General features: G+C 35.4%; 1 protein-coding gene across 4 annotated transcripts in view; it reads right to left on the bottom strand.

Moving 5' to 3' along the window:
- The window catches only part of RNGTT (RNA guanylyltransferase and 5'-phosphatase), a 197,543-nt gene that overhangs the window by 48,708 nt on the left and 131,791 nt on the right, over nt 1–17,044 (bottom strand). For 3 of the 4 annotated variants that reach the window (XM_026084500.1, XM_026084499.1, XM_026084502.1), the window contains one exon: nt 14,644–14,744. In XM_026084500.1, coding sequence (XP_025940285.1) covers nt 14,644–14,744 — 101 coding nt within the window. Of the gene's footprint in view, nt 1–6,273; nt 10,767–14,643; nt 14,745–17,044 lie in introns of those variants that run through there. The other variant, XM_026084501.1, reaches the window with a different exon arrangement.

Raw genomic sequence — 17,044 nt, 5'->3', positions numbered from 1 at the left:
TAATGGATTTAATTTCAAACTCATAATATTGTTTTTTTACAGCCAGCACTTACATAGGAAGATTTATCTATGATTGATATAAAACGCTCTATTGTTAAGCAGAGAAAGAATTAACTCTAGATTTACTTTATGAGCACACACTTATTTTCCTGAATCAGTAAAAGAATATCTATCAGATGACAATTAATATAAATGCTGCAAAATCAAGTTTTAATTGTTCTTTTAGAGAAATCCTTTATCTGTTTAAAAATTAAATAAGCTATTCCCTTCTTTGAAGCTACCTTCAACTCCACCTTGTTATTATGGCTAAGAAAAATTATCAGACAGCAAATAGTAACTTAATTCAAGCACAGATCACTCAAGACTAAGACAGAATGTAATTACTGTGTTTGACATTTGAAAACTAAATGCAAGGAATGGAAAAGTATTTTTCTTAATACTAGAACAGAGGAGGAAGAGTTTTTTAGATGAGCTACAGCATTCTTCTTCTCTAAGCTGTTATGGAGACACCCAGGCTAAAGGAGTCCAAGTGTGGAAACGGGGTGCAAGCTCATATCTTAGAGCTCGTGCATTGCAAAATTCTTAACTCAACTTTTTGAAGGTCGTGCACACGGCCCAAACAAATTTTCTGCAATTGCCCCAATATCCCAGTCAGTTCTATAGATCCAAGCCAGTCCTAGTTTTCACAGCAGCTGAAACAAGGGCTGGTCTCCTCAACTACATCTTATCCTTCCTCCATTCACCAATTTAAAACAAAACCCACCTACGCACAAAGTTTATCAGTAGACTTTCCTTACGTAGAGCCTGGCAGGTATCTACAGAGCATCAGCATTCATGGGGATGGGGGTGAGGGGGTCTTAAGTAGGCAAACTTGAGGAGAAAGCTGCTGCAGCTACCAGTAAATAGACAGATTGTCCAAAATGAGGTCAAAGATAGCTCTCTAGAGATAGTAACTGGAACAGCCCCCCCTCCCCACCATTCCCCTAAGTCATCCTTTCTCACTGCTAACATCATATCTTCTGCATGGCATTTCCATCTTTAGAGGTCCCCTTGGTAATTAAACTTCAGAAGGATTTTTTTTTTGGTCAAAAAGAACACACACACAAAAAAACCATGAACTTCTCTTGTTGACAAACTTGCTGTTTTAGAGCTTCATAAACCCATTCAGTCTAAAAAACGTATGAAGTTGATTCCCCTCTGCCCCACTTTAAGTTTAGAAACTACCTGTAATCCTGGAACTACTACATCAAAAGAGTTAACTTAAGGTTTTTACCATTATATTCTTGCCCTTTTATCACATCTACCTCTCCTTCTATCACAACATCTTCTATGCACTTTGTCTTGAAAGAAATTCAACTTTAATGAATCAAAGGAATAATTTAGGTTGAGCTATAATGAAGATATATCTTCTAAATTAAACAAAAGTACTGAACTATACTGCACTGTTTAAATATTCCCTTGCTAAAAACAGCAACAGAAAAGGCACTCTGCAAAGTCCATATCTATAGCATTTAAATGCTGTGGATTTCTGAATTCTTTAAAAATATTTCTGTACGTAGCTTTCATTTAAAAAGAATCATCAGTTTCATAACACTGCTTCTCGCAATAAACACAAGTTTGGACCAAATGCTATATAAAATCCTTAGGGAAATGAACGATCCTCAGTCTACGTAACAGAAAGCAACAGAACAGACAACTCTGTATAATTTCAATATTAGTTCTGTAAAAGAAAGCCTCAACTGTACTAGTTAGGGGTCATTCCTCTTCCTCAGGTTTGTCTAGTAACCTTCCTTAACAAAGCAAGCTATTTGTCCAACACCTTTAAAGCATGCCATACCCTGTATCAATTTATTTTTACCCAAATGACAGTGTTTTGCAAGGCTAAAGCACTGGACTCTCATTTTGCCACAGACTGAATACAGGTGCACCTCTTGCCTCTACATGTTCTATGAAACCACAAAAATTAACCAGTCAAATGACATCAAAGAGCCTTAATATTAGCTCTGACAGAGGCAGCATATCTTTAGAAAACATTTGGAAAATTCTACTGTAGTGCAGATCTCTCAGTATCATACAGAGAATAATTCGCAAATGATACATGAAAGAATTTTTAACTTATGTAATAATAGCTCCCTTTTATTTTTAACATAAAATAGAAACTAAGGTAAACAACAGAGATTATCATGGTTTGGGCAAAAAACATTCATCAGACCCTTTTTTAAGATTGAGTAAAGAAGAAAATGCCCAGTTTTAATCATCTAGTCTTTAATGACATAATTCAAATAATTGAAGTTTAATACTTTTGCTATAAAAAAAACAAACCATATTTATTACATGCCTCAGCTGGAAGAAAGTATTTGTATGTCTTACCATTATCTCCTCTAAAGACAAAAATCAATCTAGTTTATCCAGATACACAATTCATCTTTCGAAACACACTTTTCTTAACACATAAGTAAAACATGAAGATTTTTATTGAAGAGATTATTGTGCAGAAATGCAAGTACATGCATCTTGGTCAGTGAGTCTTCAGAGACACTTCCATTTTTCTTCTTGAATGAGAGTAGAAAGAAGAATAGCGAGTTCAGAATCAGATCTTTGTAGAGATCATTGTCAACTTAAATTAAGACGTCAGAAGTGTCACTATTATAGTAGCTGAGAAGGGTTAATTATGCTCATAATGAATTTTCCCTTCTGAAGGGGAGAGAATAATTCAGAGACTTCAATAGGACTTATCCAGTTCACTCCTGAGTTCATCTGTTCTGAACTCCCCAAATGCTGTGATCTCCTATATTTGAATGTCTATTTTTAGTAGAACTTTGTACTCTTTAATAAAAGCATAAAAAGTCGGAGCATTTCAGATTCACTGCTTTAACATTCCTCAGAAAAGTGAAATACTATTATAAATATTTGGGACAGATGATGGTTTTGATATGCAGACTTGCAGGGGGAGGAAGGAAATCAAGTTCACTCTGCTACGTCATTCTCCTCATTTCAATCTTCTCTAAAGTATCCTGTAATTACAGGTATACACATTGTATTTCAGTCATAATCCACTGCTAAATATTTGCCCACAGTGGAAACTTTTAATACTTTGTGAAAAAGTTTTAATTTTTAAGTATGAAAATATACAAAGATTATAGCTTTGAAAATATTCAGTACTTATAAGGGAAAAAATGCCATCTGCTGGGTACAGCTGAAGACAGGATTTTTTTTTTTTTCTTTTCTTACTAACATGGCATGTTACCCCAAGTTTCCTGTTAACTTTGGACTTCATTTTTCCCATCTTAGAACCTGATATAACAAATGCAATGCTTTTGGGCAGCATGCAATAGCTGCTTCATTAGAACTGTGTAACATAAACTTCTTACTGTGTCACTCAGAGAGCAGGAAGCCTGACAGTAACAGGTACAAAGACTAGAATATGAATAAGGGTGCTTTTAATCTTTCAAGAACATTAGAATTGTCTCTAAAAATCCCAATACTTTATATGCTTTTGTATCTCCTTGACTATAAATTTTATGGTTAGACAATAAAAAAAATCTACTCAGCTTATACCTGCAAAGCAGAGAGAGCATCATACTGTGATTTGTTTCTCTGGTAGTGATATACAACTTTCCTATCATTCATAAGCTAGTGATGGAATATTTAGTGTTAGAGTACAGATGCAGAATAAGTTAGTTACCTAGCTTAAAGACTGAAGCATTAAAAAATCCATACATGCTGCAAGCCGTATTGTATAAGCAGAAAACAAAAACAAAAAGGAGAAGTTAAGAATGTCTGGTTAAGAAAGATACTTATATGAAAATTTTCAAGAGCTAAGAATTGGAAGAAACAAAGTCTGATTTAATAAAATAGATAGTTTTTAAAATTAACAAAAATTACAAAGAAAGAAGGACAGGTTTCTCGTATGTAAATATGAGGAAAAAAGAGAAGACTTTTGTTTTGATTTATATGAGCCAAAGGGATTCTTTTACAGTTTGATTGTGTTTTTAATTTTATAACAGAATGAAGCAGCTGTCACCTCCGTATGCATGTGTATGCATATACACACATATATACGTGCATATAGGTGTATATATTTATAAATAAAAAAAAATCTGATTCTTTTCACTGAAAGCTGAAGCAGCTTAGAATCTTGGAAGTTTGGGTTTCAAAATTCAAAAAAGAACTTATTTCTCACATACGCAATGATGCAAAAAATGAAGGAGGTCCTGTGAATCAACACATCTTCCTTGTGTTTAAGATAAAAGCACTGAAGTTGATTTCATAATAAAATTCAATACAAAACCTGGCACTTCACAATCACTGTCATAAGACCTCTTGGTAAAAATCAAGCAAGCAGCAACATAAAAGGTATCAAAATAAGGAATATTGGCCTTTTTAAAAACCTCTGATAGGATGACATGCTTACACCTGTTGTCAGATGTACCAGGTCTCTAATGAGAACTATTGATGACTTTTCGCAAGGCATTTAGATACTTCCCATCAAAGCGCGCTATGCACACAAGCTCCATACCCAGGAGTTCCTGTTCTTTCCTCTATTAGATAAGTAACAAAATGGATCCTTCGTTACCATKGAATCAAACTGGTCTCCCACAGATACGTGTGCATATAGTCTGTCTCGTTGACTTTAATGCGTTTCTACAATGGGATGAACACATTTTCTTAGAAAAAAACTACAAGCTGGGTGTTAGCCAAAGAGATGGCAAGTGTGAGTTACCAAATCTATGGTAGATCCTAAGTCATTAAAGAAACAGATATTAAAAAGCTAATTTATTTCCTCAGAAGGTCAATGTCACTAAAAATGCTAAATTAAAAAAAAAAAGCAAAAACCAAACTCATAATGAACAGACATTTTATCAATCATCACAACTGGAAACCCTATAAAATCAGAGACACTGGACAATTATTCTAAAAATAATTACATAAGCTTCTTTTCTAATGTCTCTGAGGTTTTAAGATAAGCATATGTACTACGAGTTTCTCTTGGCTATGGAACAGAGAAGGTGAAACTGCTGATAATCTCCCTGTGTTTTAGAACATCACAGTGGCATGCATGCCATATTGATAACACTGTAGTGGCAGAAATGCAAACAACCTGTATCAGTGTCATTTATTTTGTTGACGTGCTTTGCTGATTCTAAGTACTTGGGAATTCAGTAAGACAAAAAAAGCTGGGCTTCTGTTTTCAAAACCAATTTCAAAACAGTTTTTTTGATGGTATCAAAGCAAACTGAGCAGTACTCTTGAAGTTATGATTGCCAAGAATTAATTTTTATCTTTAATATATTCATTACTTAGTACTTATATCTATTCTTTTATGATTTGTGTTTGGTATTATCAGAAAATAATAAAACGTTCAGAGTAAGACCGACGAAGAGTACAACACATGTAGAAATATCTTTTATTCTCCAGGCTGTTGTCCAGCTCTAGCATGGTGATTTTTTTTTCTCCTCTAAGTTTGCTTTATTCTTCTTTCAAATATACAACAGTATGCAAGGAAGTCATCTGAGTTTGGGCTTTTTTTTTTTAAATACATGTTTCTTTAATTCCAAATACCATGGCGAAACACTCAATTTTATTACATTAGAGGTTTACAATAGTTCTATACTAATGCTCTTTTCCAATTACAGGCATGGTGCATTTTTAAATGCACCAATCTGTAAACTCAGGAAAACTGTCAATAAAATCTCTTGCTAAGCAACAAACTAAAAAAGAAAAAGTCCAAATATTAACTGATGATATAGGCAATTAATGCAGAAGAAAATACTCTAAATTATCATTTATAGCATATTCACAAAATCTAGCAAATACTCCTGGTCTGAAGAAGAACAAAAAGATACTACATGCAAAAATGCATTTCAAAGAAGTTAATACTGAATAATCAAATCTAGACTTAAAACACTTTGAAGAGGATGTAAAATGAGCTTTATTAATGCCAAAATCCATCACCAATACCTTCTATTAACTTCCATAATTTAAAAAGTTAATTTATACTGGTTCAAAAGAAAAATATGTTCACAACTGAATTTCAGTAAGTCTGAGAGCAGCATATTTATTCCTCAAACTATAGCAAAGGAAGATGAACATTTTCCCTATTTAAATTAGACAGTCTTTAAATGATGCGTCTGGCAAATCTTTACAGCATATAACATAGAACAATATCAAATTCCCCATTATGAAAAATACACGTTATTTTATTTTGCAACTTAAAAATCTTCTCTGAAAGGATAAACCTCAAATTTGTAAATTAAATATAGGTACAGTAAGTATTCTGAAAAATCTCTATATACAGAAAAGAAAGCATGAAGAARGAAAAAAATGTTTTAAAAGATTTAGATGTCTAATGCTTCCATTTTATGTGCAAAATATATCACATTTGATCATCATGCAGATAATAGTACAATAATTCTGATTGGAAGGGACCTTTGAAGGTCATCTGGTTCAGCCTCATGCTCAAGGCAGGGCCAACTTCAAAGTTAGATTAGGTTGTTCAGGGTCATATGCAGTCAACTTCTGAATATCTCCAAAATGGAGACTCCACAACTTCTCTTGGCAACCTACTCATCATTAAGAATTTCTCATCTCCTTCTACAATTTGTGTCCTTTACTTTTCATGCTTTTAATGCCCATCTCTAAGAAGCCTGGCACCATCTTCTCTATAACCTGCCATTAGGTAGTTGTAGACAACAATAAAATATCACTTATCCTTCTCTTCTTTGGGCTGAACAAACTCTGTTCTCTCAGCCTGTCCTTGTATGTCATGTTCTCCAGTCCCTTCACAATCTCAGTGGAGCTCCACTGGACTCACTCCAGTGCATCAATGTCTTTCTGATACTGGGGAGCCAAGAACTGGAGAGATTACTCCAGATGCAGTCTCCCAAATGCTGAATAGAGGCAAAGAATCACTTCTCTCCACCTGCAGCCCAGTACACAGCAGGCCTTCATTGCCAGAAGGGCAAACTGCTGATCTATTTTCAAAACTTTGTCCACCAGGACCCCAAGTTCTTTTCTAGCCAGTCAATCTCCAGCCTATACTATTGCATGGGGTTATTCTGTCCTAGGCGAAGCTCTTAGCACTAGCCTTTGTTGAAGTTTCTGTTCAATCCATTTCTCCAGCCTCCTGAGGTCCTTCTGAATAGCAGCCATGCTCTCCATTGAATTAGCTGCTTCTCATGATTTGGTGTCATGCATGAACTTTCTGAAGGTGCAGTCTGTCTCCTCAGCAAGGTTGTTAATGAAGACGTCAGACAATATACTCAGTCTCACTATCAACCACTGAGGAACATCACTCAAAATTGGCCTCCAGTTGGACTTTGCTGACTACTGCTCTTTGAGATTGGCAATCCAGACAATGACTGGAGGTGCACGTTGTAGTCCACTTAATCAGCCCATATGTCACTAATTTGGCTATGATGACACTATGGGGAACCATGCTGAAGGTCTGTCTAAAGCTAAGGTAAACAACTTCCATTGCTCTTGCCTTGTTCACAGAGCAGATTTCTCATAATAGAGGGCAATTAGATTGGTCAAGCATGATGTGCTCTTGATAAACCATGCTGACTGTTCCCAGTCACTTTCTGGTCCTTCTCATGCATAGATTTGGCTTTCAGGATGATTTGCTTCATAATCTTCCTGTAGTTTCCCAGATGCTTCTGGCTCTTCTTGAAGATGGGTTTGACATTTGCCTTTGAAGATGACAAAAAGCAGCCCATCTGGTTCCATGGACTTATGTTTGTACACTTTGCTTAAGTAGTTCCTAACTTGAACTTCCTCATCTGATGGTAGTACTTCACTTCCCTAGACTTTGCCATGAGATTCAGGGACCTCAAAGACAGGCCTGAGAGAAGACCTTGCCAGTCAAGACCAAYGCAAAGAAGGCTGAGTACCTCAGGCTTTCCTATATCTTTGGTAACTAGGTCTCCCACTGCATCATCAGCAGGCCATTTTCCTTAATCTTTCTTTTACTGCCTACGTACCTACAGAAGCCGTTCCTGTTGCCCTTCACTTATTCTCAACTCCAGCTGAATTTTGGCTTTCCTAATTCCTTCCCCATACACTCAAACACTGTTTTTACATTCTCCAAGGTTGCTTGTCCCTGTTTGCACCTGTAATACACTTCCTTTCTGTGTTTGTGTTCAGTCAGGAATTCCCCATTCAACCAAGCCTCCTGCCATACCTGCTTGACTTCCTGMACACTGGAAAGGTGGGCCCTTATGCATGGAGAAGGCTATCCTTAAAGACGAATCAGCTCTCCTGGGCCTCTCTGCCCTTTAGGGCAACCCACCATGGGATACTACCTACCTGTTCCCTGAAAAAGCCAAAGACAGCTATTCTGAAGCCCAAAGTCATTACCCTACTGCCTACCTTCCTCACTTCTCTCTCAGATTTCACCATCTTACAGTTGTTTAGCCAGGGTTGGCATCAGCCTTCAATTTCCCAACCAATTCTTCCTTATTCATGAATAGCAAGATCAGCAGATAGTCTCCCCTGGTTGATTCACCCAACACCTATGTCAAAAAATTATCCTTGACACAATCCAGAAATCTGGACTGCTCATGCCTTTCCATGTTGCCTGTCCAACAGATGTTTGGGTAACTAAAGCTCCCCATGAGTATGAATGTCAGCAGTCATGAGGCTTCTTCCAGGTGTTTAAAGAAGGCTTTGTCTCCTTCTTCCTCTTGACTGGGTGGTCTGTAGCAGAACTCTACCATGCTAACTCCCCTGTTGGCCTTACCTCTGATCCTGATCCAGCAGCTTTGGACCATTCGGCCACACATTCCACAGCAGATCTCTGGGCATTCCAGTTGCTTTTTTGCAGATGGCACACCTTCTCCCATAACCCAGATGTAAATATAGCTGTTTATTTCAATTGTTATTTTAAGAGGGCATAATTTTATTAACATGTATGGATTAGTATAGGAACATGGCTAGATCTGTAAAATTATTAAGAAGGTATAATAAGAAAATACATAATGGGAAGCTTAAAACATCAGATGTTGTTCATATCTCCCTGCAACTGGACACATATATAAACCAAATATTTGGGATCCTGACGAGCTTAATGCAAAACTGATTGTAAAACTTTAATTTAGTCACTAACACTTATCTCCTAATTAGCATTCATATAGGAGAAGCTGTTATAAGATGGGTTAAATATAGCAGAGAGGTTGCCACTAAAGCAGCATAGCACTGCTATGGTCCAAGAGATTTCTGGTGAAACTGCTCAAAGGTAGTGGTCAGGCTAAAGCATACCAAGTATCTATCTGGGAAATGTAATCACAAAACATTGCCAGGTAAACTACTGAGGATCCCACTCACTCCATGAGTTCTCCATTGTTTATTTGTTCCATGTGAGTGAAAAGCCTCATCAGTGCTGTTTTTGTACATCAAAACCATGAAGAAATCTTTTCATTATTTTGATTCATGTTACTTCACCCTATACACACATAGTCCATCAAGCAGTATTTCTGTACCCCTAAATATAAGCTACATGGCCAAACAGGAAATTTAGAATAAAATATTTATCTAAATGTATAATAGGAGAGAGTGGTGCACAAGAAATAAGCAAATTTTAGAGCTGTACAGTATTTGGGAGCTTTTCTTGATCTCATCTATGGATAGGAATAGGCAAGGAACTGATCTTTAACAGAATGGATAATTATAATGATAGCTGACATTAGCAACTGGAAAGACTACTTTAAGAAAGCAGCAAGYTCACGAAAAAGAAGCAGGGTCTACGAAACATGCAAGGCGACATTTACATTCCATTTTGCAAGCATATAGATAATTTTAGGATGATATGAGGCAAAGCTTTTAAAAATCTGGAGAAATGAGTAGCTAAAGTAGAATAATTATCTGACAGATGGAGATTGCCCAAGGCTGCCACTTGAACATATATAAAGATGAGGCTGAGTTCATTCCTGAAATCCAACATTAGAAATTCCAAGAGCATCTTGAGTATTAGCTGTGGAAGGTACAACATTATGTTCAGTATACCAGAGAATAAATACTGCTTAGTTTCAAAAGACATACTTTGAAAACAGTTTTTAAAAACTGAAGCATTACAAAACAATTTTAAATATTCTTATATAAGTAATATAGCACAAATACTAACAGCATAGGAGACCTGAAGTATCTAGATAAAATGTACACCCCTTTTACAGATTTCCATCACAATGCCAATGGTGGCARTTGTCCATGCATATTCTACCACAGTAATTTTTGTGCTTTGCACCCCCTCCCTGTTCTTTCTACATATAATATTCTCTCTCAGTCAGCTTGCACAGTCCTGTCTTTAAATTTGTTCAGATCTAGTAAGACCTACTGCGGTAACAGCTTACTATCTAAAGATAATAGCTAAAAAAATTACTAGTTTACTTTCATTTGCAGCTCTTTCATTCCACAAAAAGTAAGCAACTTAGAAGCACACACTTGCTTTAACAACAGTACAGCCATAAATGCAGCTAATACATTCAAACCTGCACTCCCTCCTGCTGTCATCCCAACACTGTGCATCTTTGCATCTATTTGCAACATCTTGTCCTTATTTGTTCCATAATTGCTGTGGGACATCATCTGCATTCTGCTTCATAACTCCACCGTATTCAATATAAATGCAGCCCTAATCTTGACTGTGATCTCTGCAGGCTACAGGAATAGCGGATGATTATTTTTACAACCAGAGTACTACTTGTAAAATTCCCATCTGTGATAGACACCATGCGCAAGAACAGGCTTGGGTTGTTTGAGAACGGGGCAGTCTGCAAACAGGTGAAAAGGAAAAGAACTCACAATCCAAGCTGACAACTCATGAATCAAACAAAAGGGGGAAGGGAAAAAGGGGAGGGAGCAATGAAACACAGGCCAAACAACTATTAGGTTAGTTCTGCAGTTCTTAGCCTATTCAATTAACTTTTTTGATTTTTCAGTCACTTTTTTTTCCTAGAGTAGAAGAGTGAAAAAGACTAGTTTATAGGATGGATAAGCCACCTTGTGACAAAAAACATATCTATATGAGACAGCAAAGCAAGGCTATCTCGAACCAGTTGTAACTTTTTTTTTCAGATGCTCTAACTTACACTCACTACAGAAAAAAAAGTACAACACTGCATCTAACCAAAGCTAAAATTCACTTGCTTAAAGTCATGGTATCTACATCCTTTTGCCAATGGTTCAAGAGAGATTCCTTTCACATTTTTTGCTGATTGCACAGGGGACAGTTACCATGGCTCAGCTGATAAGTTGTAACTCACTAAGGCGCAATAATGCAATTTCTTTCAATTATGTGCACCAAACTGGATTGTCAGGATTAGGTCATCTGGGTTACAGAAATCCTGCCTTTCCTTGGGTTAGAAAAGTATTTTTCCTTTATTTTCATTCTTTGTTATGCAGTATTCATTTTTATAAGGAAACTTTTATTCTAAAAGTACTTTACAGATCATAAGCCTGATCCTTCTTTCTAATTCAGTGGCAAAACTCCCTCTGATTTCAAGAGTAAAAGAACCGAGTCCAAGAWAAAAACAATTGGCCATTCATCCATAACTGAATTACAGCCATATCTGAGGTGAAACATAGCAGCTATTTTGCAGTTAACATTACTATGACAGGCTGATCTGTGGATGGAAATGCACAACTGAAAACACAGGGGAATGGTAGGTAGGTGGAAAATAATCATACCGACTAAAATCTGGCAAACTCCCTAGAGATAATTCCCTTATTCATATGAAAAATGCACAAGACTGTTTACCATTGTTCAGGATCTCAATTTCATATGCCATCCAAAAGGCAGGTCCAACAGCTGACAGTGCACTACTGCTAAAGGTACTGAATAAATAATGCTCCTATATGATTTGTTCCCTATTTAAGTGAACAGGGAACTATAAATACAAGTGCTGCAAGCATGGAGTTTGGGGGGGATTTTGCTTTTGGTGCGTGTCAGTTTTATTTTTTTCAAACATGACTCAACCTGTATTACCATGGGCTAGACAGTGAACTGTGATAAGATCACATATACACTTGTAGCACAGATTTAGATATCTGTCTGCATTTCAGGGTTTAAAGATGAGGCTGTGAATCAGAAGAGAGGACTTGGAAATTACAGACAGTCAGTCCCCATGCTTGACGTTTCAAGCTGTCAAGTATTTGAGATCGATACTTTGGCTTTGGCTCCTCGTTTGTCAGCAAGAGATCAATATAGAGACAAACATTCTGTTTTCATAAATAATATTGCTTAATTGTACCAAAGGAACACATGAATTTTATAATAGTACATTAAACACATCTGAATTACTTTGCTGTCAAATGTATGCTAAATTTCTTTCTCAATTACAGGAAAAAAAAAAAATCTTTTTCACCTAAAAGGTTGAAACCAATATCAATGTTATCTTTTCTTCAAAAATCTCAGTGGGGCTGGGGAGAGGCAGGCAACCTAATGTGGTCATGTTAGAATTGCCAGGAGCAAGACATTCAGTTCATCAGGACAGAATTTTTAGTTATACCAGAAATCAGCCGAACAAGCTTTCGTCACAGCCATTTTATTACGGCAGTGCTCAGAACTCTGGAACTGCCTTTTTAAAGTCTAAAATAAAATATGCTTCTTTGGAAACTATAGTCAACAATTTCAAAACCAGTGTAATTCTAATGTTTTATTAAACAAGTTCATCATCTTAAGATTTTCCAAGCGATAAACAGGATACTCAAATTAACAACTGAAGCAGTTAATCCTGTAGTACTTTTTTCATTGTTTGTGGTTAACTGGGCAGAAGCTACTGTTTCATAGGTCATTACTCAACACAAATACCTCTCTCCCAACAAAGGCAAATTATTTTTTCCACCCAGTACTTCATTAGATTTTCTTTTTGTTGAATGACTGCGCTTGCGCTTATGTTACTACTAGCAGTCAACTGTCATATGAGATGAAGTAAAACGTATTTGGAAGAACTGTACTTTATTAATCAAATGTCAAATTTCTATTTTTTTTCCTCAGGCATGTGAGAGGAACATAAACATTAAAGTACTTAAGCAAACCTATAGACTAATTGAGAAAATTATTTCCACAGTGGGAGCAATGCACTTATTTTTACATAGCTGGAATATGATAGAACATTTTTGAATGGTAGAAAGTGTTTCTAATTCCATATGGAAACAATCATTCTTTAATAACTTGCTACTAACAGCTTTCAACCCAGCTTTTTAGAAACAGTTTTTGCTGTTTAATGTTTTACAGTGTTTTCATATGCTGATCAAATAATCCATAATCTAATATATTAAATATAATACAATAACACATTTTTCTGTTTGAAATCAGTGTTAACTAATCAAATGAATAATTCATTTCTAATGTGAAATGAAAAAAATCTCATGTTTTGCTTCTGAATTACAGACTGCTGTACATTTATAAGCTTCAGAAGAAGTCATAAGAATCCCATATTAAAACCAGCTTTTTTTGTCAAATACAGAATAATTTTCTTTATAGATAGTCTTGTGACTTAAATAAAAGCTAGGCAAACATAAAACATTTGTAAATAGACACATCCGATTCTTTGAAGTCAAACTTAAATGTTCCTATCTATTCTCTAAAATAGCTGTGTTGTTACTGAGTACTTAATATTCAGTTTTCATACACAAAAATCTGAATGGATACTTCTGACCTTATGAAATGCTCAAAAGTTAGTAGCCGAGTACATTTTGTTGAATAATTCCCATATCCTTAGGTTACATATATTCACCAAATATGTTCATCAACACAGCGTACAAGCGTCTAAAAGTTAGATGTGGCATTATTAGCACTCTGGAATAAGTAAGCAATATATGAATTAACTGTTTAATCATATTCAGTTGCCTGTAGCATCAAGAAAAAAAAAAAGCTAAATGTCTGTATTTCAAACTGTCAGCTGAAATGAGTCCCAGACGTTAAAATATTAAGCAAACTAAAAATCAATTAACTTAATTTTAACAAAATCTTTTACAAGGCAAGCTTAATCTGATGACTCATAATCTTCCCCTTCTCTTCCCTGGCACAATCGTACATGAAAAGTGCCCCTGTTTAATATATGCAGTGACTGGACTAGACAAATAATATGTAGAATTGATGTAGTCTAAAGACTTAAATGTCTTATGGCATTAAAACTTTTTTTTTTAATAAAGATTTTCATGGTTTAAAAGACAATACTGAAGAATAACTATCAAATAAAAATATACTTATTTATAATTTTGTTTTTGTTTAAAAGAACATGTGCCATTTGTCATTGTACACAATTCCGAAAAGGAATAAAGCTTAGGTTGTTACTATTTTGTATAAAAGCAATGGAAAATAGTCATAAGACATAAGAATTTAAGCTAATATAGTCTGCCTAGTTTCTAAAAACATAAGGGATATTGTCAAATTCAACAGGACTTTTTTTTTTCTTCATTTTATGAAATTTCATTTATGAATGAGTAGATTCATGTTACAAAGATCAGTCATTCTTTTCAGTGCAGCACTGATTAAAACAGTTGCCTGTATTTTCAGTGGACAAATTCTACAGAACAAATAGAGGCTTAGTCCCAGAAAACGTCAGGAAATATCAGAGAAGAGATTTACTACTAAGGGAGACTCATATAAATGTTTTATATTTAAAAAGAGAAGAAATTACATACCCTTCTCCACCAATTCTTGTTATCTTTAGACGAAAATCAACAGAGTTCAGACTGGGTGGCTTCCATTTCAAGATATCATCGCATCGGCCAGGCTTGTATTTCTGAAGCAAATTAAAAAAGCAGTTTAATTATGCTTATTGTTTTTTACTGGGTTTTAAAGTTACAATTCAGCATTTCAGAACTATATTAGATGTCTCTAATGAATTACAATACTTAGACTAAAACAACGAACTCCATTACTACAGAGGTAGTTGTGCTTCAGTACTTTATTTGCTTTTGTAACTCCTTGGCACTGTAGCCAAGGCAGTGCATATAATAGGGAACAGAGAACGGAAATACAAACCAGCATTCTTTGTTATATCTACCTGGCCAATGGAATATTTCAAAAAAGAAAATAAGATAGCACAGTAATAAACAAAAATGCTGATGGGACATACATAAAGACAGGTTTTAGATAAACTCAACATTTCGAACAACTTTACAAGCAATGTTTTTATACCCATATGGTTAGCTGACACAAAAAGCCAGCAGTCATTATACTGCCAATCATTAAAAAGGCCAGTCAGAAACGTGTTTTTTTCTGTCAAAGAAACCTAAGTTATGTAAAGATTAAAGAACATCATGACATGTTATAACATAATCAAGGGAACATTTATTGCTTAAAAGAAAGGGTGCCCACTTGACTGAACCAAAAGATGCCACACAACATAAAAGGAGCAACTTTCTCTTAAATCAGAGCTTTGGCATATCACAGTCTCTTTTATCATCAGCTTTAGTTTATTAAGCTGCCATTTTGTTCATCCTAGGCTAATAGTGAGAGCCAAGCCAACAGCAGACTACACCCTTTCTTACTAGATTATCTTCATGGCAGAAGAATAAACCAGAATGAGTATGAATAGGGCAAAAGTAAAAGAATATAATTTGGAGATACCCAGAATGAGAATTTTTAGTTGTTGGCTTTTTAATTTATTAGTCCACAGTGAAAAAACTTATGTAAGTTTACTTTAAAAAACAAGAGTGCTCAGTGTCTTTTGGAAACATGGCAACCACTATCCTCACACAGCGCCTATACAGTGTTAAATATTTATAAAATGCAAAAATTAGTGATGATAAATGTAACAATTCTAAATTTAAAATGACAAAAGATGATGAACAATTTTCTGTTTTCCGATGTAAAAATGGAAAGTTAGCCTTCCTAAAATAAATGCAACATATCTTATTTATTATCTCTGGATGAAAAGACCACCCATTCTATGTGTGACTTTTGCTGGACAATTATTAAAGATAAGCTTCACATAACTAAATCATCTCCAAACCTTTTTAGCCTTATTTCTGAAATGCATGACAAAAATACCCTACTAAAAGCTCCTTCTGGTATTTGAACATGGCTGGCTAGAGTGTCTTCTCTTCATATTTTTTGACCATTGCCCTAGATCGTTTGAGGGCAAAGGCTTGAGGCAGTCTGTTCTGGTTCCTGCTCAGGGCATTATAAACACATTTCAAATGTCAGTGTTAAATCACCTACCTGACTTACTATTCTAATCATGCACAGCTCTGAACTGAATTTCTCCACAATCTTCTCTTCAACATCTGAATAAAATTTAAATTATTTATCCTTGTCCTCAGTACAGCGCACAGAAGCTGTTTCTGACACCTCTTATCTACGCCTGCTTCCCTTCCACTTCTTTCATTTTATTCTTTCCTAGCTATCATCTAGCTGCAACTTGTCTCTTGGAAAGCAACTTTCTCCAGTGGTCCCTCACATCTGGAACTTTTGCCTCTTTACACTTGAATCAGAAAACTAGTAAGACATAGTGTGATAGCAATGGTAACTGTTTTTTCCCACCCAGTTTCCCATTGGTCTGGTTTCTGCGCTGCAACATCAGCAGCTATTTGAGGAAGGCTAGTTGTCTGTATACCTTTTCAAAATGGGACTTAGAAAGGTATTCTTCGAGCAATTTACAAAAAACAATATGTTTCTGCAATCAACTAGAAATATTCCTTTAGTTGCCACCATTCCACTATTCTCAGCAAACCTCCCACCCATTTCTCTGGGTCTTCATTCACAAGAAGTATTTTAAAATCTCAAAGACCTCAGGTTTAAACTCTTCCAGTAATGGAATTTATCGTGCCCCTTAGCTTTTTCATCTCCATTCCCAAACTAAATATTTGCTATCATGCATTCTGGTGTTAAAAACATGTAAGAACTGATGCCATATATACTAATTGATCTTAAGTAGATAAAACAACAAAATATACAAAATATAATGCTCAGTAAAGCATTTAACCTTTCCAGATCATCAACTTTTATAATATATGTATATATACACACACACACACACACACTTTCATACACAGATTCTGTATTTAGATATATTGTAAAGTATTTATATCCCATTTT

This window comes from Apteryx rowi, unplaced genomic scaffold, assembly GCF_003343035.1.
Source record: "Apteryx rowi isolate R43461 unplaced genomic scaffold, aptRow1 scaffold_643, whole genome shotgun sequence".
Taxonomy (NCBI): Eukaryota; Metazoa; Chordata; class Aves; order Apterygiformes; family Apterygidae; genus Apteryx; species Apteryx rowi.
Note: the sequence above shows the minus strand (reverse complement) of the source record. Positions and strands in the feature narration are given on the sequence as shown.